The sequence below is a fragment of the Carassius gibelio genome, chromosome B11, assembly GCF_023724105.1.
Source record: "Carassius gibelio isolate Cgi1373 ecotype wild population from Czech Republic chromosome B11, carGib1.2-hapl.c, whole genome shotgun sequence".
In the NCBI taxonomy this organism is placed as follows: Eukaryota; Metazoa; Chordata; class Actinopteri; order Cypriniformes; family Cyprinidae; genus Carassius; species Carassius gibelio.
In genome coordinates this window covers 4,979,490-4,995,969 of record NC_068406.1, presented here as the reverse complement: position 1 = coordinate 4,995,969, position 16,480 = coordinate 4,979,490, and the positions used below count along the sequence as shown (strand labels likewise).

The 16,480-nt window shown below is 35.4% G+C and overlaps 1 protein-coding gene across 2 annotated transcripts in view; it reads right to left on the bottom strand.

Moving 5' to 3' along the window:
• Nucleotides 1-16,480, bottom strand: part of poc1a (POC1 centriolar protein A) — a 64,195-nt gene that overhangs the window by 9,782 nt on the left and 37,933 nt on the right. For both annotated transcript variants that reach the window (XM_052569897.1, XM_052569896.1), the window contains exon 10: nt 2,256-2,396. In XM_052569897.1, coding sequence (XP_052425857.1) covers nt 2,256-2,396 — 141 coding nt within the window. The remainder of the gene's footprint in view (nt 1-2,255; nt 2,397-16,480) is intronic.

Sequence of the window (16,480 nt, the reverse complement as noted above, 5' to 3'; positions counted from 1 at the left end):
GCAATATCACACGAGTGCAAATGTGATTTTATACAACAGGTCAGTAAATAATACATTTTGTGTTGTTTTTAAACACAATATTGTATGTTTTTATTCAGTTTTGCCAGCAAAAACATAACCTATAAAGCCAACGCAGAATTGTTGTGTGCCTGTGAGCAACACAGCAGTGTTTAGTTGAATGAATCAGTCGTTTGAACGAATCATGTGAATCAATAATTCAAAGAGAGAGATGTTTACTGAATCCCTGAATGAATCATTAGTTTGAACGAATCATGTGAGTCAATAATTCAAAGAGAGAGATGTTTACTGAATCCCTGAATGAATCATTAGTTTGAACGAATCATGTGAATCAATGGTTCAAAGAGAGAGATGTTTACTGAATCCCTGACTGAATCAGTCGTTTGAACGAATCATGTGAATCAATGGTTCAAAGAGAGAGAGATGTTTACTGAATCCCTGAATGAATCAGTCGTTTGAACGAATCATGTCAATCAATGATTCAAAGAGAGAGATGTTTACTGAATCCCTGAATGAATCATTCGTTTGAACGAATCATGTGAATCAATGGTTCAAAGAGAGAGATGTTTACTGAATCCCTGAATGAATCAGTCGTTTGAACGAATCATGTGAATCAATGGTTCAAAGAGAGAGATGTTTACTGAATCCCTGAATGAATCAGTCGTTTGAACGAATTATGTGAATCAATGGTTCAAAGAGAGAGACGTTTACTGAATCCCTGAATGAATCAGTTGTTTGAACGAATCATGTCAATCAATGATTCAAAGAGAGAGATGTTTACTGAATCCCTAAATGAATCAGTCGTTTGAACAAATCATGTGAATCAATGGTTCAAAGAGAGAGATGTTTATTGAATCCCTGAATGAATCAGTCGTTTGAACGAATCATGTGAATCAATGATTCAAAGAGACAGCCGTTTACTGAATCCCTGAATGAATCAGTTATTTGAACGAATCATGTGAATCAGTGATTCAAAGAGACAGCCGTTTACTAAATCCCTGAATGAATCAGTCGTTTGAACGAATCATGTGAATCAGTGATTCAAAGAGAGAGCCGTTTACTGAATCCCCGAATGAATCAGTCGTTTGAACGAATCATGTCAATCAATGATTCAAAGAAAGAGATGTTTACTGAATCCCTAAATGAATCAGTCGTTTGAACAAATCATGTGAATCAATGGTTCAAAGAGACAGCCGTTTACTGAATCCCAGAATGAATCAGTCATTTGAACGAATCATGTGAATCAATGGTTCAAAGAGACAGCCGTTTACTGAATCCCCGAATGAATCAGTCATTTGAACGAATCATGTGAATCAGTGATTCAAAGAGAGAGCCGTTTACAGAATCAAAATGTTTTTGTTTTTGCTTTATGTTGGCCCGCTGTAGCTTAAACATTTAACACAATAACAGCTTTAAATGACCTTTTGAAGGTATTTTCACAGCACCCTGTAATTAATTAGATTACATTTTAATCGACTGACAGCCCTAGTCTCTATACTAAAGTGTTACTGTTTTTTCTTAGATGTCCGTTATATGAGCAGACAGTCAGTAAATAAACACGAGTGAGCCAGATGGTAACAGTGGAGCCCTCTTTAAAATGATTGAAAAGGATAAGAGTAACTTCATCAGTAGATTATCAGAGCAGTGTTCTGCTCATATGAGGTGTATTAGTTTATGTGTGTGGCTAGTGAAGAGGTCAGCAGAAAGACACCTTGTCTTTGTATAAGTATTACACATCCTTATCTTTTCCTACTGATGGGATTATTTATAGTCTACACTCCCCCCATCGATCTGATCCACATTTTTATTCAGATCCAACTTGGCTGAGGCATTTACATGAAGTATTTTCAGTTTAATGAGCCATCAATCTGCTTAGGCAACATTGTGTGGCCCAAATCTGATATTTTTTGCTCACCGTCACATGTGACTCAGATCTGTTTTTGTCACGACAGTGTGAACAGCACAAACACCACGTGATCTCATCTTTTCAATTCTGACCAAAACAATTGTTCTTGTGTGAGTAAAATTGTGTCAGATTTGGGCACTTGTGGCCTGCAGTGTGAATGTAGCCCCTGTGTGCATCGTTCTTATTCACATACGGTTCAGTTCAGACGCATGATCTGTTCACACTGTAAATCTAATATTGGCCACATTTAAAACAACAAATGTCAACAGCTCTACAAATAAAATCAGATCTGAAAAGACATGCATGCAGTACGCATGTAGAGACGTGTTACCTGTGTGAGCACGTCCAGCTGTCCTACGATGTGCTGGAGGGTGCTGGCGAGCGCAGCGGGAACGCTGTCCGGCTGACCGTCTCCAGGGCTGACCGGAGCGGTGCTGCTCTTCTGTGAGGACACACCGACGGCTCCGGACTCCTGCGGGAGCGATGGGAAACTGTGAGCGTCTCTGAGGGCTACCAACACCTGACTGAACGTGACTCAATGAAGAGCCAGGCAAGCTCAAGATAGTGACAGATCTTTCCTTTTGTATAGTGACGTGTGTCTGAGCATAACAGGGTATTGAAGTAGAGCGCTAGGATTTCTGTGATGCGGAACAAGAAAACAAGTAATGTCACGGAATATGTCAAGGTTTGGATGAATTCATCAAAAATAGGTCATTACACTTAGATGAAATCACGATATGGAGTAGTATCATCTCACAGAAGAGAGGGGCGGGGCCAGCAGAGCTCATTAGCATTTAAAGAGCAAGGCACTGAAACGGCTTGCTGAAAACAGAGCTGTGGGGGTTTTGTTTTACACAACCTTCTGGAAATTTTAACCAATGTATGTTACAGACTTTTCATTAAGACCCTAAAAAAAAAATAGTGTGCATGTGCCATTTAGAGTAAACTAATGTGTGAAAAAATGACTGGCTCTTTAATCTCAGCGGTGTGATTAATTTAGTAGTCCCGCTCAAATTTTAAGATTGCATGGGATCCTCTGGGGAATGTCCCTGAGCAAGACACTTAACCTCTAGTTGCTCCAGAGGCGTGCGACCTCTGACATAAATAGCAATTGTAAGTATTTTACCAGAATTTATTTAGCTGAAAAAAATTAAACCATATATGTTTACCATTATTATTTATTGAAATCATTAATATGGAATCCGAAAAATAATAATAATGGAAAATAGAATTTGCCAAAAAAAGAAAAGAAAACATTACTTAGGGACTTAAAATATAGAAAGGAAAAAAAATAGAATCCAACAAAAAATAAAATTAATTTGTACAGTAGATCCTGTATCTAAAGTCAGTTTTCTCTTTCACAACAGATATGGTCATGTCTTGCTCAACCGTGTGATGAGAATCCTTCTGGTTAAAGCGAACAGGTTTATAGCAGCTAGCAGGAACACACAGTAAACACGTACAATATGACCTTATGTATATGCACTTTAGCCAAACATTCACTTCTGCTTTGTTGTGCAAAGTACATTTCTGACCTTACAAACCAATTCTGAAACAAGTATCTTCTGCTCAACAAGGCTGCATTTATTTGATCAAAAATACTGTAAAAACGGTAAAATATGATTACAATTTAAAATAGCAGTTTTTTCTGTGAATGTGTTAAAGTGTAATGTATTTCTGTGATGCTCCGCTGTATTTCCAGCATCATTCCTCCAGTCTTCAGTGTCACATGATCTTCAGAAATCAGAATAATATGATGATTCACTGCTCAAGAAACATTTCTGATTATTATCAATGTTGAACAGTTTACGGTTTAATATTTTGTGGAAACTGTGATGCATTTGATTTTTCAAAATTGAATAGAATGAAAAGAAGGTTCAAAAGAACAGCGTTTATCCAGAATAGAAATGTCATCATTATAAGTAACATGTAAAGTGTGTGATGAATGAAGCTTACTAAAGTCTCAGCCTCAGCCAGAATGAGCCCACAATGAAAACGGTTCTTCAACAACCCAAATGGTTTGCATATTTTCACTGTGAAGCATCTCAAATTCATCATCAGAACGGTGTTATCAACAGACGTGGATCTGATGTGGTCAGAGAGTACAGCATCAGGTCTGAGAGAGGCAATGGGGAAAAACAAACACGCTGTCGGCTCGTCCACACAACGCCTGCTGGACACATCTGGCAGACAGGTGCCACTCGAGGGCCTAGCTAGGTCAATATTTGGCTGTGTGACCCTGGTGATTTCCAGGCAAACAGCACACTTACTGTAGACACAGAGAGACTACACCACAGACGACCATGAGATCAGCATCCCTCAAAGCCACGTAACTCACCCCTCAGCGTTTGTGAACCTGCTTTCACAGAAACTGCAGCTTTCTGCCAAAGTCAAGTGAAGGAATTGAGACAGGAGTATTAATACAGGTAAATCAGTGCAGAAACTGAAGTGGAAATGGGTATGAGCTCTTAACTTTGTGCTCCAAGTGCATCAGATCGGTGCATTTAACTTTTTAAAGATCTCTTAGACCAAGGTCCACCGCTATCCTCAGGGAAAGACTGGGTGTGCTAATTAAGATATTTTTTAATAATACTGAGCGCTCTGTGTATTCAGTAGAGTTTACGCTCAGGATTAAACGTGTGCTTGCTGAACGTAAACAATGCTTCAAAATGGTGGAAGATGGTAACTTGGAGACAAGAGCTGTTTAATAAAGTATGTTATTATTGTTTTCTTTGATGTAGTAGCTTTGTAAAATTACGGTTGAACCAATGAAGTCACACATGGACTGTTTTATCGAAGTCCTTGTAATGTTTCTGGGCCTGGGAACATTTCAGCTGCATTGTGATCTTTGGGATGGTCAGAGAACTCTCGAAATTAATTATAAATATCTTAATTTGTGTTCTGAAGGTTACAGGTTTGGATCAGGGTGCGTAATTAATTACCGAATTTTCATGTTTGGGTGAACTACCCCTTTAAAGAACCATCTGTTTCTTTCCTTTTTTTAATCTGAAGAACCTTCTTTCACCACAAAGATGTTAAAGGTTCTTTATGAAACCGTTTAGACAAAAAACACCTTTTTTAAGTATTATTAAAAAAAAATGTGTGCATCTGCGAATTTTCCAGAATCCACAAATTATTCAAAGTTATGTCCAGACGTAAAGTGTGAGGCGGGGTGATTGAGTAAGTATATGAGGTGCAGTCAAATATGTATTTACAATAAGGCATAGCTTTCTATAAACCACACTGCAGCTCTATATTTAACCAGACTGTGCTGGATCAGAAACAACTGGTCACACACGAGATCCTCATGACTGGAACAATGGAAACGTTTGGTCAAGCTGCAGGAGCTTGAATTATCTGTCCTGAAATCAGGTGGCTGTTTGTGACACGCATTAAATTAATTACAAGTCATTATTGATCAATGTGACAAAACCAGTTCATTTATAATAGTGTGTGTACAGCAAGAGCTTTCAAAGGATTTCAACTGAATTAATGATATGACTGCGGATTAATCAACTTTATTGCGGCAGTAAAATAGACAGAAAGAAGAGATTTCATTTCAATTAACACTGAATTTAAACATCGTCAGAGAAAAATATGAACCGTGCTTTGAAAACCACTGATTATAGTTTGCCATACCGTATTTTTCGGACTATGAGTCGCACCTGAGTATAAGTCGCATCAGTCCAAAAATGCGTCATTATGAGGAAAAAAACATATAATCGCACTGAACTATAAGTCGCATTTATTCAGAACAATGAACCAAGAGAAAACATTACCGTCTCCAGCCGTGAGAGGGCGCTCTATGTGTTCAGTGTAGACTACAGGAGAACTGAGCAGCATAGAGCGCCCTCTCGAGGCTGGAGACGGTAATGTTTTCTGTTAGTTCATTTCTCTCGGTTCATGTCAAATTAATTTTGATAAATAAGTCGCACCTGACTATAAGTCGCAGGACCAGCCAAACTATGAAAAAAAGTGCGACTTATAGTCCGGAAAATACGGTACAATGATTCATTTGTGGCAATCCATCACAATATCAACATTGACCACCACAAATAGATTTGCTAAAATTTATCCCAAACACATAAACATATATTTTTATCAACAGTAATTTTACACTTGTCTAGTACAAATATATAGATTGGAGATTAAAATAATAGCAGATTTGTCTAATTTTTAATGAATAATAAAAGCTGAAAAATTGAGTTAAGCGAGAATTACAATTTTACTGTAGTTAAATAATTTATATTTATTATTCGTATATTCATTATTATATACACGTGTGTGTGTGTGTGAGATATAATATATATAAAATCGGATTCAGCCAAGAAAACTGCAATCAGTGAATCTCTAATAATAATTGACACTTAACTCATCAATTTTCTTAAAAATGGTTTAAACTGAAATGTGAAGTTTTTTTCTTTAAAATAAAAAAAGCTAAGAATATTTTATAAAAGTTTGTATCTGTATTTTTTTACAGTCATATTATGGTTTAATATCATAGACATTGCTTATATGATATTAACCTTATTTGTGCAAGTCTTAAATAAGGTGTTAAAAAAGACTTGCATTTGATTTTAAAAGACTGCAGAGACGTATGCTAACTGATATCGACTTTAATGTTTGCATTGAAGCTTTTTTTTTTTAGCATTATAAAAAAAAAAAAAACTAAATAAAAACTGGAGCTGTTACCACAAATAAAGTGCAAGTCTGTGGGAAACACTGGAGATGTATGCAGATGCAGGCCATGAAATTAATTAATTAATTCCACTAAACCAAATTTGACCGTCCTAATTTGAACAACATTATCTATAGTTGTGCAGATGCTGGAGGCGTGCAGAGGCGCAGATACTGGAGCTGAATGTGAAGGAAGAGCCTGACGAAACACACAAAAACATGAAAGCTGAAGAGAGCTTATGCTGAGCCAACAGGCTTCCAAAGAGCAGGATTAACTCCTGTTGAGAGATGGACTTACTCACAGCTCAGCAGTAAAACAGCTGCTCAAACACACACACACACACACACACACACACACACCATGAATCACCTGGACTGGAAAAACCAACAATGGAAAATTTCCTGAGGCCCCAGTGAAACTCTGAACTGCACTGAGCTGACGGATCCATCGATAGACGCTTCCTCGTCTACAAACACAGTCATTCATCAGGAGCCGCCCGACACACACACACACACACACACACACACACACGCACGCTTCCTCATGCTGCTGTAAAAGAGGGAATGCACATGTAATTAACAGCTGCCAAAGGCCTAATATAAAGCTTGTAATGATCAGTGGATGTGAGAGCGTTCAGTCGATTCAGTGATTTCACAGTGATTCAGTATCTTTCTAAAAACAAATAAATAACAGGCCTTTGTTGAAGTATTACACTGGGTTATTAATGCAGATGCCACTCATAAAGGATTTTACATTTACAATGCTTTTGCTTTCATACTCAATCTTTAAAAACATTAATAATTTAATGTAACTCTTCAAATGCAAGCAGCAGATCTTCAAAAGGACATTTAAAATGAAAGTTCTTTAATATCCTTAATAACAATTTTCGGAATTTGCCCCGTGAACCGTGAACATGCATCGTTACACACTTACTTCAGAGTGTTATGAATCTTTGACAAGTGTAGTGTAGAATTTCTCAGAGGTTTATGGGGTATCAGAAGTGTACGGTCGATGCTTCACTAAAAACAATGAAAGTGAAAAAGCTAAATCTAAATTTTTGAATAATAAATGAATCGCGTGTTAAGAGAGTTGTCTCCTTCATTCATTGATAAAAATGCGGATTTGTTTTACACTAAGAAAAAATTATATATGGCAATAATGATTATTTTTATAAGACAATTACATTTTCTATTAAGACAATTATATATTACGGTCAAATTCTTAATAGTGGGGATAGTAAGACTTTAAACATGTTTCTTTAAATAGTTCTCTTCTGCTTACCAAGACTGCATTAATTTGATAAAAAATACAGTAAATGCAGTAAAATATCTAAATGTGAAACAGCTGTTTCCTGTGTGAATCTGTGTTAAAGTGTAATGTATTTCTGTGATGCTCCGCTGTATTTTCAGCATCATTCCTCCAGTCTTCAGTGTCACATGATCTTCAGAAATCAGAATAATATGATGATGTACTGCTCAAGAAACATTTCTGGTTATCATCAATGTTGAACACAGTCGAGCTGAACAAAATAGTGTTTTGGAAACTGATACATTTTATTTTTCAGGATTCACAGATTAATCATTATAAATGTCTCTACTGGCACAAAAATAAATTCTTTAAAAACAAAAACAAAAAAAAAATGTACCGACCTTCTGAACAGTAGCGAATAATTTGGCCATTTATTTTTCTTGTATATTAGTATACTGACAGTGCACTTTTTTTTTTTTCTTCCTAATATATTATATTCCTACTTTAGGCATCCTACAGAACCCAACTAAGAATACGGAGGTCAATAAGATGTGTGATTAGTAACAAAGGTTTCAGAAGTGGCAGATCATTTTTCTTTAATAGAGAACAGCAGCTGAATTAGACTCAGATAAACAGACTTGACTCTGCGTTATGTTTGTATCGTGTGTTCATTATGTACTGCATCTCCATTAGTCAGCGTGCACGATGAGCTTCAAGCTCAGGTTCATATGAGGTGGGAGGAGAGAAAGACAAAAGCAGCGGAACAGGAGAGAGAGAGAGAGAGAGAGAGGAGCACAGGTCTCTCACTCTGCTGCTCTTTATCACTCTGCCCTTGTTTCTCAGAAGAGCTCTTCAAGATCAGCCTTTAGACGGCCGGAGAAAGAGAGCATCCTCACATAAGAGCCTCAGACCTGTCAAAGGCAATTCTGTGAAGTACAGCCAAGCAACTGCCGCCAGGAATTATGGGATTTCAGTTTTCTCCAGTAACCTGACAGAGGCAAATATTGATTGTGCAGAGTTGAACTTTATTGCAAGCAGTACGTCACGAGAGCTCAGCGAAAGGCCAGCGTTTTACATTTGAAGTTCAGACTTTGCGGCAAAAACTGCAGACAAGTAAAACAAGACTTTTATCACCTAAAGACATACTTAAATCAGCCAGAACAGCTAAGAAACAATCATATGAGGGGTGAGGAGTGTGTTTTACTGTTGCTTTCGTTTCCTGCATGTGTCGGGACTTGTTTGGTGATTTCTGCAAATGTAAACCGGGCAAATTCACTAAACAATGGTATTTCCACGTGCAATTCATGACCCACCTGCAAACGTGTGAATGCATGTGCAATCAGTGCTCACAGCGTTTACACTGAGCCAATGTCATGAGCACAGGCCTCTTTTCCATTCAACACTGTGCTTTATTTCTATTTTACTCCTAGAAAACATTTGAGCTTTTCTAGTGATTATCTAGCAAAGTAAACCAGCTGATTATGACCAAATGTTGGAGAATCAGGCATTTATCCAGACTGGCTACAAAGGTGAAGGGAGTATTCTTCATCGTTTTGGAGAAATTTAAATAAAGCAGAAATGTTGTTTAGGTAGCAATGTTTTTTTGACAAAAGCACTTTCCTAAACTAATCCCCAACTGTAAAGCCAGCCAGATTATTTAAATGAGTGCACAGTTTAAACAATACACGTTTTGACAAAAGCACGTTTAAATGATGGGGTGTTGAGCTATTAGAATATAATGCACACCCAAGGTGAAGAGGCCATGGCACGAAGTGTGCATTATTGTCTAATAATTCGACAGACTTGAGGCAATTGCAATGAGCTCAAGAGCCGCCTGGAGCTACTTTAGTCAAATAATTGCAGGATGTTCACCAACCAATCAGATCCAAGAGTTCAACAGCCCTGTAGTATAAAATGATAATCATGTATTAGGCTGAAATGTTAGTGTGGTTTATGTATGTAAGGGTTATATATGTATAGGGCCCTATGATGCGGTGCGGAAAACACGGACAGAATCACGGAGTCCAGTCACAAAAACACAATTTACTTAACACAGAACTGTAAATGTATTCACGGCAAGATGCCAAAATAAAAGTCTGGTTTGATTTGAAGACATTTGTAATGAATGAAACAAACATTATTTTTTAGGGTATATATCAAACATAATTTCTTCCATGTTTTCATTTTAATTGTAAATCCCCTTTGTTTGCCAAAAAATAAAGTTAGCTTAATTTTCAATAATTAAAAGATAAATTAAATTTAAGTTATATACCTTCATTTGAGGACCATAAAATTTGAAATGCACAGCACAGAATTTCTGAGTTACAAAAAAAAAAATTGAGGCTGTTTTAATAAATTTTAATAAATTACATATGCATTCAAATAAATAGATATGCTAAAAAATGAATTTTATAATCAAACATATGTTGCAAAAAAAATTAACATTTAATAGGGCCCTAATCATGTAATTTTTATGTTTCACGATTTTAATTAATAAGACATGATTTTTGATTAATACAATTTAATTTAACAATTAAAAAGGAGTCCATAAAAATTAAAATGAAAAAAATGTTAAGGATGTTAAATTGTTCGGTTAAAAACTGTTTTGTTCATATCTTGCTAATATTTTAAATGACAGATGTCATATTTTCGTACTGTATTGAGTATTGACAGCAAAATGTTAAACAAATTTTGTATTTTGATAAAGACAAGTAAAAATATTTTAGGTTGTACAATTTTTGTACAACCTAAAATAAATAGTTTTTCTCTGTGACACATTTTCCTATTGTGTTGACAGCCAAATGTAAAACTAATTTGATCCTTGACAAGACAAATAAAACAGCAGATAAACTTTTTGTGCAGACTACATTGTCATCTCTCTCTTTCAGTAGTGGAAATTTATTGCGATAAACCACCAAGCTGCATGATTTGTTGCGTCTTCACCATGGTAAGAAAAAATCCCATAGTCACAGCCCTAGGAGAGGATGGATCAGGAATGATTCGTGCAAACAAACACATTTAGGCAGATCATGCCGCATTCCCTTCAAAACCAAAGTAATCCACTGAGTCTTCAGCGGCTCAGATATTGGGAGTAAATGAAGACTGCCGTGTAATTGTTGATGTGTTGATTCTGTGTGGATGTTCATTATTACATCCAACAACAGTTATTGTTTGAATTTCTTTGAATGCTGAGAGTCCTGAGAGCCTGTTTTATACCAGAAGTAACCTGCTCTGTCTTGTCTGTCCGCATGCTTTCAGATTCCTCTTTACTCTTCCATGTATTTCTCGCTGTGAGGAAACGTGTATCTAGTGTGAAACTAGGACACTGTTTGTCAGAGATAGCAACAGTAACTAAGGAGGGTTGGTCTTTGTGAAGGGTCAATTGTAAAAGTTTTATCTACTGTTCTTAGGGATGCATGATATTTGATTTTTGCCTATATCCAATATGCCAGTAATTTCAATTCATTTGGCTAATAGCCGATACCAACATATAACTATTTTTATATTTGGTTATTTTTTTAACAACTTTTTTGTTAGAATTAAATAAACAATAATAAAATATATATTTTTAATATAATGACAGTCCATTGAAGATTTTAAAATAACTATAAATAGGGGTCTATCGATATATCGCCAAGGCCGATATATTGGCCGATATTTGGCATGTTTAAATATCGGCCAATAACTTTTTGTGCTTAGCCGATGTGTTCTTTTATTTATATTGACAGCGCTGAGAACTGCAGCACCTGTTTTCAACTACAATATAAATATCAAATCTATGAACTTGAATATAAATATTATAAATTATGAATATATTTACACAGGGGTACACTTTCCTCAAGAGCTTTATTTTTGAAAACCTCATGAAAACACATTTACACATGAGTGTATGATGCTCACACTGATGGGCTAATCTGGTGCAGAATAGCAAATAAATAATAATATGAAATCTGTTTTATTTTTTCCCAAATTACGTTTTAATTTTTCTCCACTCCTTTTATATGGTTAAATTAAGCTGTATTAATCAAAAAGCAAGTCTAATTCATTAAAATCATAAAACTTCTACATTTTCACATCAATTTATTAAAAGTTTTACAAAAATTACATATTTACATATGAAATGTTTTATTCACCATATGTTTTATTGTTACCTGATTCTCTGTTTTAGCATGTCTAATTATTTAAATGCATAAAAACAACTTACATTTATTCAAATTTTTTTTTTCCTTATGAAATGTTTCCCCCCTCAGGAATTCTTTTGTGTATTTGCATTTTTCTGGTTATCAAATGAAGCATAAACATTAATTAATCTTATAATTGTTGAAAATTAACTTTATTTTTATTTTTAAACTTTATTTTTTGGTAAACAAAGATGATTTACTAATAAAAATAAAACATGGAAGAAATGTTGTGCGATTTAAACCTTAACAAAAAATATGTTTGATAAGCTATGTACATTTTGCTGAACATTTATGGCAAACACTTGTCTTTAAACTAAACCGGACTTTTATTTTGACGGGTTGACACGAACACCTTTACAGTTCTATAACATACAGTTCACTGTATGTGATGATGCTAGTTTAACCCAAATCAAACGGTCAAATGCTCCTGAAGTGACTCTCAGAACAGTTCTGGAGATGTTGTTCATGTGTTCACGTCTTTATTTAGTGAGACAGCAGACGCTGAAATCACCGGAGCGTCACGTGCGTTTCAGTGTGTTAATAAAGGAAGTCGCACTTCTGCTCAATTCAATAACAGAGACACGCAGAACATGCAGGATTAATTTTTAAATAGACTTTTCTGGCTTAATATTTACAGATACTAGTCCATATCGCTATTTGATGTAAGTGCAATGACCAACTTTTGCTTAATTCATTCAAAATTTGGCAAATTCCGTGACATTCCGCGTTAAACTGTGAATTCCGTTTTTATGACTGGATTTTGCGATTCCCTTCGCGTTTTCTGCATCGTGGAAATCATAGGGTCCTACAATAAGAAACAACTTGTAAAACCCAGTATAGATTAGCAGCAGGTACAGTATAAAATCAGAAACAGTTCGTTTACGAAAATGATCATATCTGCCTTCTCAGGCAGGATGCGTGAGTGTTCTGGACAGATAACGTTATTATCTCCTGCGGTGGAGAAAACACATTTGCTGGGTGTAGAAGAAGCAAAGATGGGGCACATATTTATTTCTACTCCATGAACTCGGAGGTGCTTTATCATGTTCGACGTGCACCCTCCTATGCACGAAACAATCTTGATACAAATGTTGCATTTTGCCGAGATTTCGTTCTGTTTAGCAAAGTGAAGCCACACTTAGGACCGCTGACGCACTTTAAACCGTACGATTCTGGGAAAATCGCAAAGCTAGTCCCGGTTCCAATCGATACTCCATACCCAAGCCTAAGCACCAGAGCACAGTGCCTTAAAATTGACAAACAGTAAGTCTTTGAGAAAGGGTTTAGCAAGCTAGATGGTGCATTAGAAAAGGGGCTCATCTCCTGTTTCCAAAATGCATCACAAAGTGCTTGAAAAAGTGGGCCCTGTTTGAAATAGTTTAATTTGTATGTTAGTTTATTTTTATTTATTTGTGCTATTTACACAATGTTTAAAGAGCCACACAGATGGGAAATCAAAATTACCTGTATCACAGTGTATGATGTAGCTGTCCATCAGTGTAAACAATGTGCAAAGTAATTAAACCAAAAAGTACACGATTTATAAAGTTATTGGCTTCTAAAGTGAGGAGTCGACTCTGAATCGCTGAAACGAGTCGTTATAGATTTCAAATCTTTTGCCCATCTCTATGTACGTCACTAGGAACACTTTGCATAATAATCTCTGCCTACCGTCTTGGGAGAAACAAAACTCTGACCTTACCATGAAGTTGTGTGCGGAACAACCAATCAAAACTATGTCAGTTGACCAATCAGAACACAGTATTTTACAGAAAGGTGGGGTTTAAGGAAACTGAATCTTTTGAACAGCTTTGCGCGAACCATTTGGGGATCTCTGAGAATTGAGGTAATTTTAAAATGATATTTTGACAAAATGACAATGTTTTTTAACCTTGGATGGATTTAAACCTATTGTACAGGACTTATAAACAGTGATAGGAAGCTTAGAATTTTCATCTTACTGGCTCTTTAGGTTTTTTCAAGTTTGTAGGTATCAAGGTACAGAAACCAAATAATTAAATGTAAAATAGCACTGGATAGTCTTTAATGTAAAAATGAAATATACAATCAAACCTACATTTCAGTTTTGCTGTATATATCAAAAATTATATCTGGTGTCTGAATAAGTTTTGGTTTGACTATTACAACTACAAAGTAATTCAGTCAAGAGCAGTGAGTGATTTTCATTTTCATTTTCTTGGATTAACATTACAGCAGACAGTCGCTAAATTAGGCGCGGTCCCTTTAAGAGATGATGAACGCATCCAATATAAACATCTCATTTTTTTCCTCAACTGTTTACCTTCACTTAAGAAATATCTGACCGTTTTTTTGAGCCTAATTTCCAAGGTGGATATTTTGATTTATTTTGTATGTATTTGTATTTGTCAGCACAAGAGTAAAAATAAGCAAATTCGATGTTCAAGTGTTTTGAGACGCCTTTCTCTGCGTTAGCTCTGAACACCTGAATACTGCGAGTAGTGAATTGGGCTCTTTCACATCTTTTTGTTTGTTCAAACTGCGATTTGTTTTTGTTCGTTCAGGTGCAGGAGGGACTTCGAGGAGAACTTCGCAGAAGAGAGCTCGGTTCAGTGTCGCTGTCTGTGATACACGGCTCTCTCTCTCTCTCTCTCTCTCTCTTTCTCTCCGCACCGAACAGAACGCGTGAGTAACAGCTACTCTCTTTAGCTTTTCCGCGTCTTGTGTTTGAATGCTTTAATGTTTAAATCGACGAGTGGTAAGGCTTAAAAACACGTGAAAAAGATAAGCTTTCGTGACGATGCGCAGCAGTGGCCCGTCAGCTGTCCGGAGCATCTTTTTAGGCTGTCCTCAGCGAGTCAGTTATATAAAATATCAAGGTGAAAGTCATCATAGCTTGCTTAGTATAGACCCAGCTCCCAACCCAACTTTGAGAATAGATAAACGGCGATATTTTTTGTATCGCCCGATAAGAGTCTCGCGTTAACACAGCACGTTAACGCCGATAACGGCCCACCACTAATATATATATATATATATATATATATATATATATATATATATATATATATATATATATATGCCATCAGGCACCCTGCTCTCTAAGATATCGGCAGTAAAAACAAAAACAAAAAAAACAATATCGGTCGACCAAAAAAAAATGTAGTGGTAACTAGACTTGTGCCAGTATTCGGTAATGCGATATATTGTGGTGATTATTATGCACGATATTGTTATTGTGGGCACTTCTAAATACTGTGAATAAATATACTTGGAATTTGGAACGCATTAAGAATAGTGTTCCCATCAGCTGCTTAAAATGCACAACATTGCTGTATGTTGCTTAAAAGAACTCATGCGCTCTGATGTTAACAAGCACACATGAGAAGCACATGGAGGAACACGTGAGAGACGCGCTGAATGAAAGCACATTCACTTTTTGACAGCAGATGGTGCTAAATGCAGCCCTTACTCTGTAAACACCGTAAATAAAGCAGCTGTTACTTTCTAAACCATATTTAAATAATCTTAAATAACCATTCAGATTTATGTTTTCCCTATGGTGTTTATTACAGAGCCAACTACTAAAATATTTAGACTTAATAGGTTCAAACATTCTTTTTTTTTATTTTTTTATCTGGTCTACAAATGCCCTAGATAATTTGAAAGTGTTTTGGTCTTTTATTGTTCATTCACACTTTACACTATGGCATATGTCATTAGTTAACATAAACTGCCAATGAAAAAAATATTCTGAACATTCATTTATCTTAGGTATTCCAATATTTCATAACACATTGTTAAAATTGAAATTTGCAACTGTTATTTAATGAGCTAACATGAACTAAGACTTGTATTTTTTAACAAAGATTAATAACATCTTTAGTAAATGTAGCTATTGCTCATTGTTTAGCTGTGCATTTATTGAATGAGCACTATGCGATGTCCGAACTGATTACACTATATTTTATGTATTGCACTGTATTATGTAAAAATCTTTTTCTATTTTTCAACTGTCTTAAATTAATTTTAAGTCCATTTTTAAATTAAAGTTCATTTTCAAGTTCTTAAATTGCTTGTTTTATTTTTGTGATTATTTTTCTTATGACTTTTTTTTACTTTCTTTTTGAATTACCATTGTGTACGAAATGTGCTATAAATAAACTTGCCTTGCCTTGAATGTTAATGCATTAACTAAGGTTAAGTAATAAGGTATTATTGTAAAGTGCACTTTAATGTGTAAAACATTTAACTTTTATATATTTTTCTGTATTTGCTTTATTGTTTTAAATGTTTAGTTATTTTTGTTATAAGAAAGTTATTTACATTTATTCATTTAGCAAAAAAAATTTAGCAAAAAAAAATATATATTTTTTTATTTAACCGGTTATACTGTATTATAAACACTTTTTGAAAACAATTTCAATACCGTGATAATACCGTATACCGTGATAAAAGTATAATCAATTA